Source organism: Elephantulus edwardii, unplaced genomic scaffold (genome assembly GCF_000299155.1).
Source record: "Elephantulus edwardii isolate Elephantulus edwardi_28Jun2011 unplaced genomic scaffold, EleEdw1.0 scaffold00095, whole genome shotgun sequence".
Lineage (NCBI taxonomy): Eukaryota > Metazoa > Chordata > Mammalia > Macroscelidea > Macroscelididae > Elephantulus > Elephantulus edwardii.
This window is the reverse complement of record NW_006399845.1, coordinates 9,479,334-9,492,274: the sequence shown is the minus strand read 5'-3', so window position 1 is coordinate 9,492,274 and position 12,941 is coordinate 9,479,334. Positions and strand designations below refer to the sequence as shown.

At 41.2% G+C, this 12,941-nt stretch overlaps 3 protein-coding genes and 1 pseudogene across 3 annotated transcripts in view; all 4 read left to right on the top strand.

Annotated features, from left to right (window-relative positions):
* Nucleotides 1–455, top strand: part of LOC102861211 (protocadherin beta-18-like) — a 2,429-nt gene extending 1,974 nt beyond the window's left edge. The window contains exon 2 of the mRNA XM_006891213.1: nucleotides 2–455. Within this exon, the coding sequence (XP_006891275.1) occupies nucleotides 2–455 (454 nt within the window). The remainder of the gene's footprint in view (nucleotide 1) is intronic.
* Nucleotides 456–4,252: 3,797 nt separating this feature from the next.
* On the top strand, nucleotides 4,253–6,607 carry PCDHB15 (protocadherin beta 15). The gene has a single exon (XM_006891212.1). The coding sequence runs from the start codon at nucleotides 4,253–4,255 to the stop codon at nucleotides 6,605–6,607; it is 2,355 nt and encodes a 784-aa protein (XP_006891274.1).
* A 3,102-nt stretch (nucleotides 6,608–9,709) lies between these two features.
* LOC102860397 lies at nucleotides 9,710–10,372 on the top strand (annotated as a pseudogene).
* A 1,122-nt stretch (nucleotides 10,373–11,494) lies between these two features.
* On the top strand, nucleotides 11,495–11,825 carry LOC102859988 (protocadherin beta-18-like). The gene is made up of 2 exons (XM_006891211.1): nucleotides 11,495–11,674; nucleotides 11,778–11,825. Exons 1-2 carry the CDS (start codon nucleotides 11,495–11,497, stop codon nucleotides 11,823–11,825), a joined length of 228 nt encoding a protein of 75 aa, XP_006891273.1.
* The last annotated feature ends 1,116 nt before the right edge of the window (nucleotides 11,826–12,941 follow it).

The window sequence follows — 12,941 nt, the reverse complement described above, 5'->3', positions numbered from 1 at the left end:
ACAATGGGGAGCCGCCCCTGTCTGTCACCGTCACGCTGCACGTGCTCCTGGTGGATGGCTTCTCTCAGCCCTACCTGCCTCTGCCTGAGGTGGCCCCTGAGGAGCCGCAAGCTGACTCCCTCACTGTCTACTTGGTCATCGCACTGGCCTCGGTCTCCTCGCTCTTCCTCTTCTCTGTGGTCCTTTTTGTCACCCTGAGGCTGTGCAGGAGGAGCCGGGCATCTTCGGTGAATCGCTTCTCAGTACCTCAAGGTCACTTTCCCGGCCACTTGGTGGACTTGAGCGCCACCAGAACTCTGTCTCAGAGCTACCAATATGAGGTGTGTCTGACGGGAGGTTCTGGGACAAATGAATTCAAGTTCTTGAAGCCAATTATTCCCAACCTTGAACCCCAGGACACTGAAAGGGAAATGGAGGAAAGATCTACTTTTCTTAACGGCTTAGGGTTCAGTTAGGATTCTGATTATGATGCAACTTTGAAATTTTATTCCTTGTACTTTTTTTGGGGGGGGGTCATTTTATCTCAGACTTTAAAAAAAATCAGTGTGTAATTTTAGCCTCTCTTTTCTTCTCTTCTTCATATTACCTTTGTAAAGATAGAAAGCGTAGTATCTGTTCTCCTACTGACCGCAATTCATTTATTTACATTTGTAGCATTTTCCCATCAAGCTTAACTACACACTGATTCAGTCATGGTCCTTAAATGCTCTGGCTCTACATTCTGCTGAAAAAAAATTAATCTGTTTTATAATTGTTGAGAATAGGCATGTTTGATATTATTTAGAAAATGTATGCAATGAATACAAATATAAGTACTTTACTATTAGGTCAGGTTAGGAGCCCAATGCACAATGATTAAAGTGTTCAGGTACCAACTGAAAGGTCAGCATTTCAAACCCATGTGCCCTCTCGAGGAAAAGTTGGCAGTTTGCTTCCCTAAAGATTTACAACCATTGAAGGCCCCACAGTACATTTCTCATCTGCCTTTACGGTTATTATTAGAATCTATGCAATGGCTCAGCTATTCTCTGGTAAGACTGGTTTAAGAAACAGTATCTCGCTTAGGTTTTGCCATTTAGCCATTGTAATTAAGTACATTGATCAATGGAAATGTTATACAACAAAATGTCTATGAATGATTACATGAAAAGCCAATGATTTGTAAACCTTAAAAAATTTTTTAAAGATGTAATCAACCCATTCTACTTTTTTGCCAAATATTCCAAGTAATTTTTCTGCATTTCAGTCTTTTTATTTTTTTTTCCATAAGTACTTGTAAGCAGAGTTGTGCAGAATAATGCTGGGCCCATAAATATTTGTAGACTACATTTATTGCTGATAATCTTTTCTTAACTCAAATTCTTGTTTAGACACTTACACTGTATCTCCAGCCCTCATTTCTTTCTTGTCTGAGAACTTCCTTGTACAACTCACTACATAGTGTATGTGCCTCTCTTGGCCTTTTTAAAAAATTTGTCTAGTCATAGGCATTTGAGGAAAGCTGGAAAAATCACATTGTTATAGCCCCTGGATTTGCAGTTAAAATATAATTCACCTATTTTCTCCCTTTCTTGCTTACTTATAACTAGGAAATTAATGTTAAGTATAGTCTAAAGTGACCATGTTTGTGTAGACTGGGAGTAAAACATAGCATCTAATGAAGGAGGGAGGAAGGGAAGAAGAAAGGGAAAAGAGAGACGGAATAAGGAAGTGGAAGCAGGAGATTAGAATACAGTGGATATAGCTCTAGTCCCTACTGTATCCTCAATGCATTGTTGTTCTTGGATTCTATAAAAAGATTCACATGTCCTAATGATAAAAGTCCTTTCTCTAAACTACTGGAAAGTGGCGGTTTTCCAACCAAAAGAGACTTTCCAGGTACTTAAAGAGTACTTAGGAAGCTCTGGTGGCCTAGTTGCAAGAAGCTGCGCTGCAGTCCCGAGTGTGCATGGTTCAAATCCACCAGATGCTCCTCTGGAGAAGGAGGGGCAGTCTCCTCTCCTGTGCCAGTTGGATCTGATTCGACAGCTCACAACAAGTTAAAGGAGGGGCAGTCTCCTCTCCTGTGCCAGTTGGATCTGATTCGACAGCTCACAACAAGTTAAAAACAAAACAAAAACTCCCGCGAACACTCAGAATGCATCATTAATTTTTTTTTCCGTAACAAAGGTGTGGCATACTTCTCATTACAGGTTATATTTACCAGATCATGGCAAGTTTTTTAACTCCCAACAGTAGAATTCTAGTGGACCCAGCTAAACAAGTGTGCCATCATTTGTGCAAATCCTTATAGACCCAGCCATCATTTGTGCATATCCTTATAGACCCAGCTTGGTCCTTCTCCAGTGTCTTCTCTTGGAGTTGTATCTGATTTTGTTGCTAGTTTTCATTAGAATCCATTGGGGAATGGGACGATTCTGCTTTTGCTTCTTGGCCAACACACTCTTGATCCTGAAAGTCTTATGAGAAGGCATATTGAAGATGGGAAGCTGTTGTGCTCAACACGATCTGGAAGAAATTAATGTTCAGCATATAAATGTATGATATTAAAGATAAGTTATCTGTACCAAAAGCTTTTGTTTGAGATTAATTTATGTAAGTAATGGAGTCTTTTAAAAGATAAATGCTACAACAAATTTTATGGACTATCTTATTAACTGGGTTTCGTCTATTGTTATATTTTTATTTGCCCAGAAATATTTAAAAATAACATAGAAATTTGAGATATCTTCACTTTTTCTCAGAATTATATCCTCATAAGAGAACATAACACAAAATAAAACAGAGGAGTTAGAATTTATTTGACAGCGGTAATTTTGTGTATTTTTGTTGTTACTAATAAAACTGAACCCATAGAAAAATAATTCTTATAAACTTGACCCATGTTACATTTTCCTAGCTAGCCAGGTTAGTTGGTATGTTAGAATACTTTGGGTAAAGACTAATTGAGTTGAAGAAATTGCAAATACCCACCCAACTTTATGCAACTACCTGACAAAAGTGTCCCCTTCCTTAGGAGTAAAAGATCCTCAGTCCCATGTAAGATGCACGCACTTGGTATAAAAATATATTAATAACCTAAATGTATGGACAATTGAGGACATAAGCCCATTTAAAGAGTTCACTCTATTATGGATCTGTAAATTTCTTGCTGAAATAGAGTTGAGATGTTTAATGGTTGAAAATAAGTTTAACCTGCTACTTCAGATTAATCTCCCATATTTTCTTCTGCATTTTACTCTTTATTTTCATTTAATTCTTTATCTTTACAATCTTGTTTGTTCCCCTTTTCAAGATCTCAGTTAATCTCTACTTCAACGTGTATACATCTTTAATAATGAATGCAAATGTTCTTTACTAATAGAAGTTGATATAATATGCTCATAGAAATACAAAGGAATTTTCCTTAGACAATATCTACAAGTAAATTACAACTTCATGAACTTCTGTTGTGAGTAGAGCATGACTCATAGCGACTCTATGAACAAAAGACCTAATACTTTTCTATAGCTACTGTTGTTTGTCCAAGTTCAGAGTTTCCACAGACATGTGCTTTAGGAAGTGGATGCCACTCCTGTTATTTTCACAATAATCCAGTTCTAGTAGATCTATCACTTAAATTTATACTCCCAAAATATGTAATTCAGTCTCTTCACTCCCCACAGCCGTGGGTTAAGTTTAAAGATATATTCTTTCGTTAGGAATAGACTGGCGGCTACATACCTTGTTTGTTTAGTGTCCCCACTGTCCCTCCACATCACTCAGTACACAGTAGATACTGTGCTCTAAGCCTCAAGAAGGCAGACCGGATTTTTATTTCCAGCACTTAGCACAGTGCCCAACATGTCAATATTTGTTGGATAAACAAACAAATTAAAAATAAAGCATTTGATCCCATTTCACGTTCACAGTCTTACAAGAAACGTTAATTACCACTTTTATTTGTAAAACACCCCCACATTATCATTGGGGTTTTGTCCCAAATCTCAGGAAGTGAAACACGGTTTTGTAGCATTGTATAGAAAACTTGGTTTAACACAACACATGGTGGCGCTGCAAGCTAAGGATGCGGAAAACAGGTCGGCAGATAATCCATACTAAAAAGAAGAGGCTTTCTTAATTGAACTGTATTACTGCGAAGATTCGTTGTCGGACACATCTACATTCCGGAGCAAATAGTTAGTAGATCCAATAGACACCTGGCCCCGAAGCTGTGAGACTTTACAGCACGAAACGTTTTGGAGTTGGCAAAATGGAGGCAAAGTCGGAGCATTTCCCTAGACTGAGGCAAGTTCTGCTTCTCTTTGTTTTCCTGGTTCATACTTGCGCGGAGAGGGGAGACTATATTGTGGTAGAAGAAACAGAGAGCGGTTCTTTTGTGGCCAACCTAGCAAAGGACCTAGAACTAGGGACAAGAGAGTTGTCCTTGCGGGGGGCGCGGGTCATTTCTAAGGATAATAAAAACCACTTTAAGCTGGACATTCAGACAGGAGATTTGCAAGTAAATGAGAAACCTGACCGGGAAGAACTGTGTGGCCCCATTCAGCCTTGTGTGCTGCAATTCCAAATGTTACTAGAAGAACCTTTAGAGGTGTATAGGTTTAACATTTTGGTGACTGATATAAATGACAATGCCCCTGTGTTCCCAGAAGCAGAAATGATTTTGAAAATTTTGGAAAGCAGTCTTCCAGGGTCTGCATTTCCCCTGAAGAATGCACAAGATTTAGACATAGGAATCAATGACATTCAAAACTACACCATCTACCCTAATTCTCATTTCCATGTTCTCACTCATAATGGCAGCGAGGGCAGAAAATACCCTGAGCTGGTGCTTGACAAATCCCTGGATCGCGAGGAGCAGCCCAGGCTCAGATTAACGCTCATGGCAGTAGATGGTGGGGTTCCTCCAAAGACTGGCACTGCTCTGGTCCTCATTGATGTCTTAGACATCAATGACAATGCACCTGAGTTTGCTCAGCCCTTCTCTCGTGTACAGATCGCAGAAAACAGCCCACTTGGATCCCTTATTGTCACTGTCTCTGCCAGAGATTTAGACACAGGAACAAATGGTGAAATAGTCTACTCATTTTTTTATGGTGATGAAGAGATTGCTAAAACATTTGCAGTTAATGAACGCACTGGAGAAATAAAAATAATCAAGACTCTAGACTATGAAAAGATTGTTTCATATGAGGTAAACATTAAGGCCTCTGATGGGGCAGGTCTTTCTGGAAAGTGTACTGTCATCGTAGAAGTACTGGATATAAACGACAATACTCCAGAACTGATCATGGCTTCCGTTATTAGTCCCATCCCGGAAAATTCCCCGGAGACCACAGTAGCTCTTTTCAGTATTCAAGATCGAGACTCTGGCGAAAATGGAAGAATGGTTTGTTCTATCCAAGAAGATGTTCCATTCACGCTGAAACCCACCATTGAAAACTTCTACAAGTTGGTGACAGATGGAGCTCTGGACAGAGAAACCAGAGCTGAATACAATATTACCATAAGAGTCACCGATTTGGGGTCCCCAAGACTCAAAACTGAACACACAATAATCATACTTGTCTCCGACGTGAATGACAACGCGCCCGCCTTCTCCCAAGCCTCCTACACCCTGTTCATCCGCGAGAACAACAGCCCCGCCCTGCACATGGGCACCATCAGCGCCACAGACAGAGACTCAGGAGCCAACGCCCAGGTCACCTACTCGCTGCTGCCGCCCCACGACCCGCACCTGGCCCTGGCCTCCCTGGTGTCCATCAACGCGGACAATGGCCACCTGTTCGCGGTGAGGTCGCTGGACTACGAGGCCCTGCGAGCCTTCGAGTTCCGCGTGGGCGCCACGGACGCGGGCTCCCCCGCGCTGAGCAGCGAGGCGCTGGTGCGCGTGGTGGTCATGGACGACAATGACAATGCGCCCTTCGTGCTGTACCCCATGCAGAACGGCTCTGCGCCCTGCACCGAGCTGGTGCCCAGGGCGGCCGAGGCGGGCTACCTGGTCACCAAGGTGGTGGCGGTGGACAGCGACTCTGGCCAGAACGCCTGGCTGTCCTACCAGCTGCTCAAGGCCACAGAGCCCGGGCTGTTCAGCGTGTGGGCGCACAATGGCGAGGTGCGCACGGCCAGGCTGCTGAGCGAGCGCGAGGCACCCAAGCACAGGCTCCTGGTGTTGGTCAAGGACAATGGGGAGCCGCCCCTGTCTGTCACCGTCACGCTGCACGTGCTCCTGGTGGATGGCTTCTCTCAGCCCTACCTGCCTCTGCCTGAGGTGGCCTCTGAGGAGCCGCACGCTGACTCCCTCACTGTCTACTTGGTCATCGCGCTGGCCTCGGTCTCCTCGCTCTTCCTCTTCTCTGTGCTCATGTTTGTCGCTATGAAGTTGTGCAGGAGGAATAGAACAGTATTTGAGGGTCGCTATTCATTGCCTGAGGGTCACTTTCCAGGCCACTTGGTGGACATCAGTGGCACTGGGACCCTGTCCCAAAACTACCAGTATGAAGTCTATCTGGCAGGAAGTTCTGCAACAAGCGAGTTCAAGTTCCAGAGGGCTTTAAATGATATGGAAGGAAATGCCAACTTGGGAAATGATTTTGGATTCAATTAAGATTCAACTGGCTTTTTAGAGCATTCAGCATGAATATTTTAAATATATTATGCCTACATTACCTATTTAGAATCATATAAAATATGATTTTTGGAAACTTTCCTTTCCCAAGCCCAAGTAGAAAATCTTGAGTACTGTATAACATTATATTTATCACCTTTTTGTTATTTCATTTTGCTGCAGACAACAGACCTTTCAACTTCTTTATTGAAGTCTTGATTTTTTTTATGCAATTAATCAACTGTACAATTTAAATTCTACTGAAGGTTGGAGCAATCCCTTTCTCTGTAGTATTCGTTGACAAAATTTTTCTAAATTTTGGATTTCTGTATTTACTTAGCAGTGAAGCATGATATAAATATAATGAATGCCTTCCAATTAAATTGTGCTTATTCTGTGAGTTTTATGAGGGTTCTGAAAAAATTGCATTATTTTGCTCCACAGCAAAATCTTACATATAAGATTATAGTTTCTCCTATACTTATAAACTTCATTTTCTATTTATATCAGTCTTCAGTATATAGATTATTAATAATTATTGACAAATAATTGCATATGCCAAGATTTTTTAAAAAATTATTTCCCTAAAAAAAAATAAATTATTCCCCTCCCAACCTCCCATCCTCATCTGTCTAGCTTTCCTCTCTTTTCCTAAAGACTACTTCTCTCTTAACACAATCAGATAAGGTAACAGGAACCAATTATCTAATCTGGGCTGATGCAATTCTGTTTAAAAAAAATTGCTTTAGAAGCCAAATACAATATATTCTGTTAGCAATTTAGCTAGAAGGTAATATGGCTTGGCTAAGTGTATAGAAATAAACACAGAAGTTAGCCCACTGAAGAGACAAGAATGAAGGAAATAGCAGAAAAGAAGCAGAGTCCAAGAGGATAATTTTGTTGTAAATATTCCTGTTATAGTCTGTAATCTCCCAGCTCTACTGTCTTGGGTTTTTATAAACTCATATATACTGTATTAATTAATTTTCTTCTAATTAAGATAGCTAAGTGGGTTGTTGTTTGGGTTGGTTTGTTTTTTTTTTGGTGGTTGTTGTTGCCAAAACCATTTTAAAATATTCTTGCATGGATTCAGAAGGAGCTCTAGTGTCCTAGTGGTAAGAAACAGCTGCAATTCTGAAGGTACATGGTTCAAATTCAGTAGCTGCTTTTTGGGAGAAGGATGAACAATCTCCTAAGTGATTAACTGCCTCTGAAATCTCACTGGAGGGTGAGCTATGGAGTGGTTCTTAGGGCACACACAATAGTTAATTCAAATTTGATTTTGGGTTTGGTCTCAGGGCACACAACAACAATTAATTAATTAATTAATTAATGCATGCTTACAACCTTTGATAACACCCTCAAGGGTCACCTATGAGTCAGTTCTGACTCAACAATAATAAGACCAGATGACAAAAAAAATCCTTTTGCTTAATGAGAGCCAGAGGGAGTACTTTGCCATTTAATGAAGAAAAAAAAAAAAGACAACAAAACATTTTAGGTCTTTCTGAGCTTTTTAAATTACCACTCAATAAGCATAGAAAGTAGTTATTTGAAAGCATACTATCCTGCAGGGTTCCCCCCTCCCCCAGCTCATACAATGAACTGCAAAAGAGGACACTTCTACAATAAAAAAGAGTGACTTCATTTGACAGACTCTGAAAATGAAATGTAATTTATTAACAGATCTATCCAACAAATACTTGTTGGTTGTCTATTATTACTAGTCATTAGTCTAGATAATGGGGATGCAACAGTAAGGAAAATAATGTTCTCAAACACATAAGTGACACAAAAAATAAACAAATATACACACACACACACACACACACACACACATATAAGATGTCAGATGGTAATAAATGATAGATACCATGGCAGGATAAGAGAGAAAGGAAGTGCATGTATATATTTTTCCATAGTTAAAAAAATTCATAAAACCAATACTTTCTGATCTATGTAGAAAAGGTATCATAAACTGAGATGTATCTTTTTAACACATTTAAGCCAACACATAGTACACAGCTATTAATAAATCACATCTTACTTTCAAAGTCTAAGAAATGGAGTCTCTCTTCCTACTGTAGAAGTCTTCTCTTTTGCTGGGGTCTTATTTCATCACATGAACTGAAAAAAAAAAAACAGGACAGCATGTTCTTAAGTAGCACACAGGCTGCTTAGAATGTGAATGAGAAAACTCTATTAACGCCACACACGTGAATCTAAAGGAATTCATCCATTTTGCTGAAAACATTTAAAGAACTTTCATGGATTTATGTTATCACCATTCTTACAAAAGGACTGATTACTACTATGTCTCCTTCAGGCCACCTTCTCATACTACAAGCGATACAAAATAGGAAATGTTACTGATTATTCACTAACGTGTTGCAAGACCTAACATGCACAGGTCATTAATAACTCATTGAATGAACTAATGAATCATAATCGCATGGTTTATGCTTAAAACACACCTTAAAACAATTTCCAAACTCTTTAGTAGCAGAATATATACACTTATACTGTTTCTGTATACATTACATACATATTGTAGTTGTTGTGTACCATCGAGTTAGAACTGACCCATAGCTAACACTCCGGCGGGTCTTCAGAGGCAGTTAGTCGCACAGGAGGAGATTACGCAGCCTTCTCCCGAGAAGCAGCTGGGAGCCTCGAACAGCATGCCTTTGGGATTGCAGTGCGGCTTTTTGGCACTAGGCCACCATAGAGACTAGAATAATTGCAGCAATTCTTCACATAGCAAAGACAACTCCTAGTGCTGTTGAAGGCTAAAACAAACAGAAAGCCAACCATGCCACAAACTTTACCTGGATCTCCTTTCAAAGAGAAAAGACTGTAAGCAGAGCTCAAGACCTGTAAGTCTTATGAGAGTAGTTGGATGTTATCACGATTTCAAGGAAGGCTGTACAACGGACTGACCCGTCGCGGTCTCAGTCCCTTTCCCTTTCCCGCGGCGGAACTGGTTCCGGTTCATCCGAAGGCGGTTGCGAAAGTAATCGTGGAGGCGGCGTGGGGGGCGGGGATTCCTAAACAAAGGTAAGTACTAAGGATATTTCACTTGCTGGGAGTATCTCTGGCGGGATGGGAGGTCCTATGTTACTCCCTGCTGCTGAAAAGAGGGAGGGCTCCTTTGTAGCCAACCCGGTCGCGGGAAGTCGCAGAGCTGCACGGGAAGCTCGAGTGGTTTCTGAGGGTAGAAATGCTTACATAAAGCTTGACCTGCAGACCAGGAAGTTGATATCAAATGAGAAATTGGACCAGGAGGAGTTGTGCGCCCCCACCGAACCCTGTAATGTATTTCCGAGTGTTATTGAAAAAAAATTACTGACCGTGTTTCACTGACCTGTTGGCAAGAGACACAAGTGATTGTTCTCCCGAGTTTTCGAGAAGAGAAATGACCCTAAAAATCCCAGTATACAGTATACAGTATACCCAATATGAGGCAATATTTCCTCTGAAAAAAAAAAGCCGAGGACTTGGGTGTGGGCAACAACAATGTCCAAAAAGATCATCTTAGTCTCAGTTCTTATTTCCATGTTTCCGCCTTCCAGAAGGGGATAGATGGCAGGAAATAACCTGAGCTGGTGCTGCATAAGAAACCCAAAGAGCAGTCTGAGTTCAGAATAGCAATCACAGCTCTAGATGGCGGCTCTCCGCCCAAATCTGAACCAAATCTTGGTTTTGGACGTCAGTGACAATGCCCAGACAGCCCCAAGGCTCTTTAGTTGTCCAAGTCTCCCCTAAGGGTTGGTACACTGGAACTAATGAAGAAATATCATACTCACTTTGCTCTAGCAAAACTCTTGCGCTAAACTATCTTTCCAGAGAAGTTTGACTGATTGAAAACTTAGATTTTGAGGCAATATCCTTATATGAGCTGGATATAGGGGCATCTGGGCTTCCTGGGTAATGCTGTCTCCATTAAGGTGGCAGATGTCAATGATAACTCCCCCAAACTGACTGCTTCATCACTTACGAGCCCTAATCCCTTAACTCTATTATTCCCTAACCCTAATGTAAAAATTCCACAGAGACAGAAGTGGCACTGTTTAGAATTTGAGATGGCACCTCTGGAGACAACAAAAGATTTGTTCCATTGAGGGCAATCTCCCTTCTAAAGCCATCTGCCAAGAATTTCGACACTATCCTAGCAGTAGGGCACTGGATAGAGAAAGCAGAGCTGAGCATAGTATCACCATCATTGTCATTGATTTGAGATTTCCCAGGCTGAAAACTGAGCATATAATAACAGAACTGGTGTTCGACTCAGTGATAATGTATTTACTTTCACCCAAGAAGCTGCGCTGCAATCACAAAGGCATGCAGTTCAAGGCCACCTGCTGATCTGTGGGAGAAAGAGGCTCAATCTTCTCCCGTTAAGAGTAACTGCCTCTGAAAACCAGCTGAAGAGTCAGCTATGCCTCGGTTCTAACTTGACGGTACACAACAACAACTTTCACCCAAACCTCCTACATCAGCCCTGCCCTGCACATGGGCACCATTAGCACCACACACAAAGATTCAGATCCCAACACCCAGATTAATTACTACTGCTGACCCAGAACCCCCACCTCTCTCTCGCTCAGCTCCTTGGTCTCTTTCAGCGGCAATAATGGACACTTGTTCGCTGTCAGATGGCTGGACTATGAGGCCCTGGAGCCTTGAATTCCACATGGGGTTCCCCCTGCCATGAGCAGCGAGGCCTAGTGGGCATGGTGATCGTGGACGACAATGACAACACGCCCTTCCTGCTGTTCCTAATGCAGAATGGCTCTGTGCCCTGCACTGAGCTGGTGCCCAGGGTGGCCGAGGCAGGCTACCTGGTGACCAAAGTGATGGTGGTGAACAAAGCCCTGGCTGTTCAGCATGTGGGCACACAGTGGTGAGGTGCGCACTGCCAGGTTGCAGAGCAAGCGCAGAGTGCCCAAGCACAGACTCATAGTGCTAGTCAAGGAAACTGGAGAGCTGCCACTGTCTGTCACTGTCAGGCTGCGGGTGCTCTTTCTGGTGGATGGCTTCACACAGCCCTACATGCTGCTTCCCGCAGTGGCCATGGATGAGGATCAATCTGACTCCCTGTCTACTTGGTTATTGAGTTGGAATGCGTCTCATCACTCTAATCTCTTTGCTCTTGTTTATTGTGGTGCAGTTGCAGAAGGAACAGGGCCACCTCAGTAAGTTGCTTTTCAGTGATTAAGGGCCACTTGGTGCCCGTGAGCAGCACAGGGACCCTGACCATAGATACCAGTACAAGGTTATGGGAGAATCTGCGCGTTGTAAATTAAAATTCTTGACGCCTATCTTCTAACGGGGATTCTGACAGGAAAACAGGGAAATTCCAATTTTCAGAATAGTTTTGGTCTCTGAAACATCCCATTGACTGTATTAATTTTGAGTCCTTGCCTATCTTTATTCCTCTTTTTAAACCATGTAATAATCTTTAATTCCACTTTCTCAGCTATATTTATTGTTACTGTTACTCATGGTTTTATTGCCTGGGTAGTTCTACAATATTTTTTCAGTTACTGATTTCCTGGTAAATATTTTACCATGAAATTTCATAGTTCATATTTAATTAGTTTTTTAATACTCATCCTTGAAGGAAAACATGACTTGAAACCTCTTGCAAAGCATACTTATAATTTTAAAAAAGCATATTCCTACTATTTAGAGATCACATAGGAATTTCTTTAATCTTCATTTTTGTTTTTAATGTTCATAGTCTTTTTGTTCTTTTCAAAGGCAAGGCTTTTCTGTACCTTTTCAGCCTGCAGTGCAACAATACATATTTATCCATAGCTAATTTCTCCTGAATATCTTATTTTACATTTTTGTTTTTCCAAAGGAAACAATATGTATCTTTCAATGTATTAATTTTATTAAACAATTCCCAACCTGTGATTATTCCATACAATATGGAAAAGTTTCAATCTTTACTGCATTTATCATGATTTTGTCCATAGGTCCAGTGGTGAGAATTTTTGTTTTCTTGACCTTGAGATGCAGTTCATATTGAAGGCTGTAGTCTTTGATCTTCTGCAGCTAGCACTTCAGGTTCTCCTCACTTTCAGTGATCAATGTTGTCAGCAATCTTCTCATCAGCATAACAAAGGTTATTGATGAGTCTTCCTCCAGTCCTGAGGCCATATTCTTCTTTGTAGAATCCAGCTTCTCGAATAATTTACTCAGCATACATATTGAATAGGTGTGGGGAAAGGATACAACTCTGACACATACCTTTTAAATTTCAAACCATTTAGTATTCCCTTGTTCTGTTTGCATAATAGCCTTTAGGTCTAGCTGTAGGTTTCTC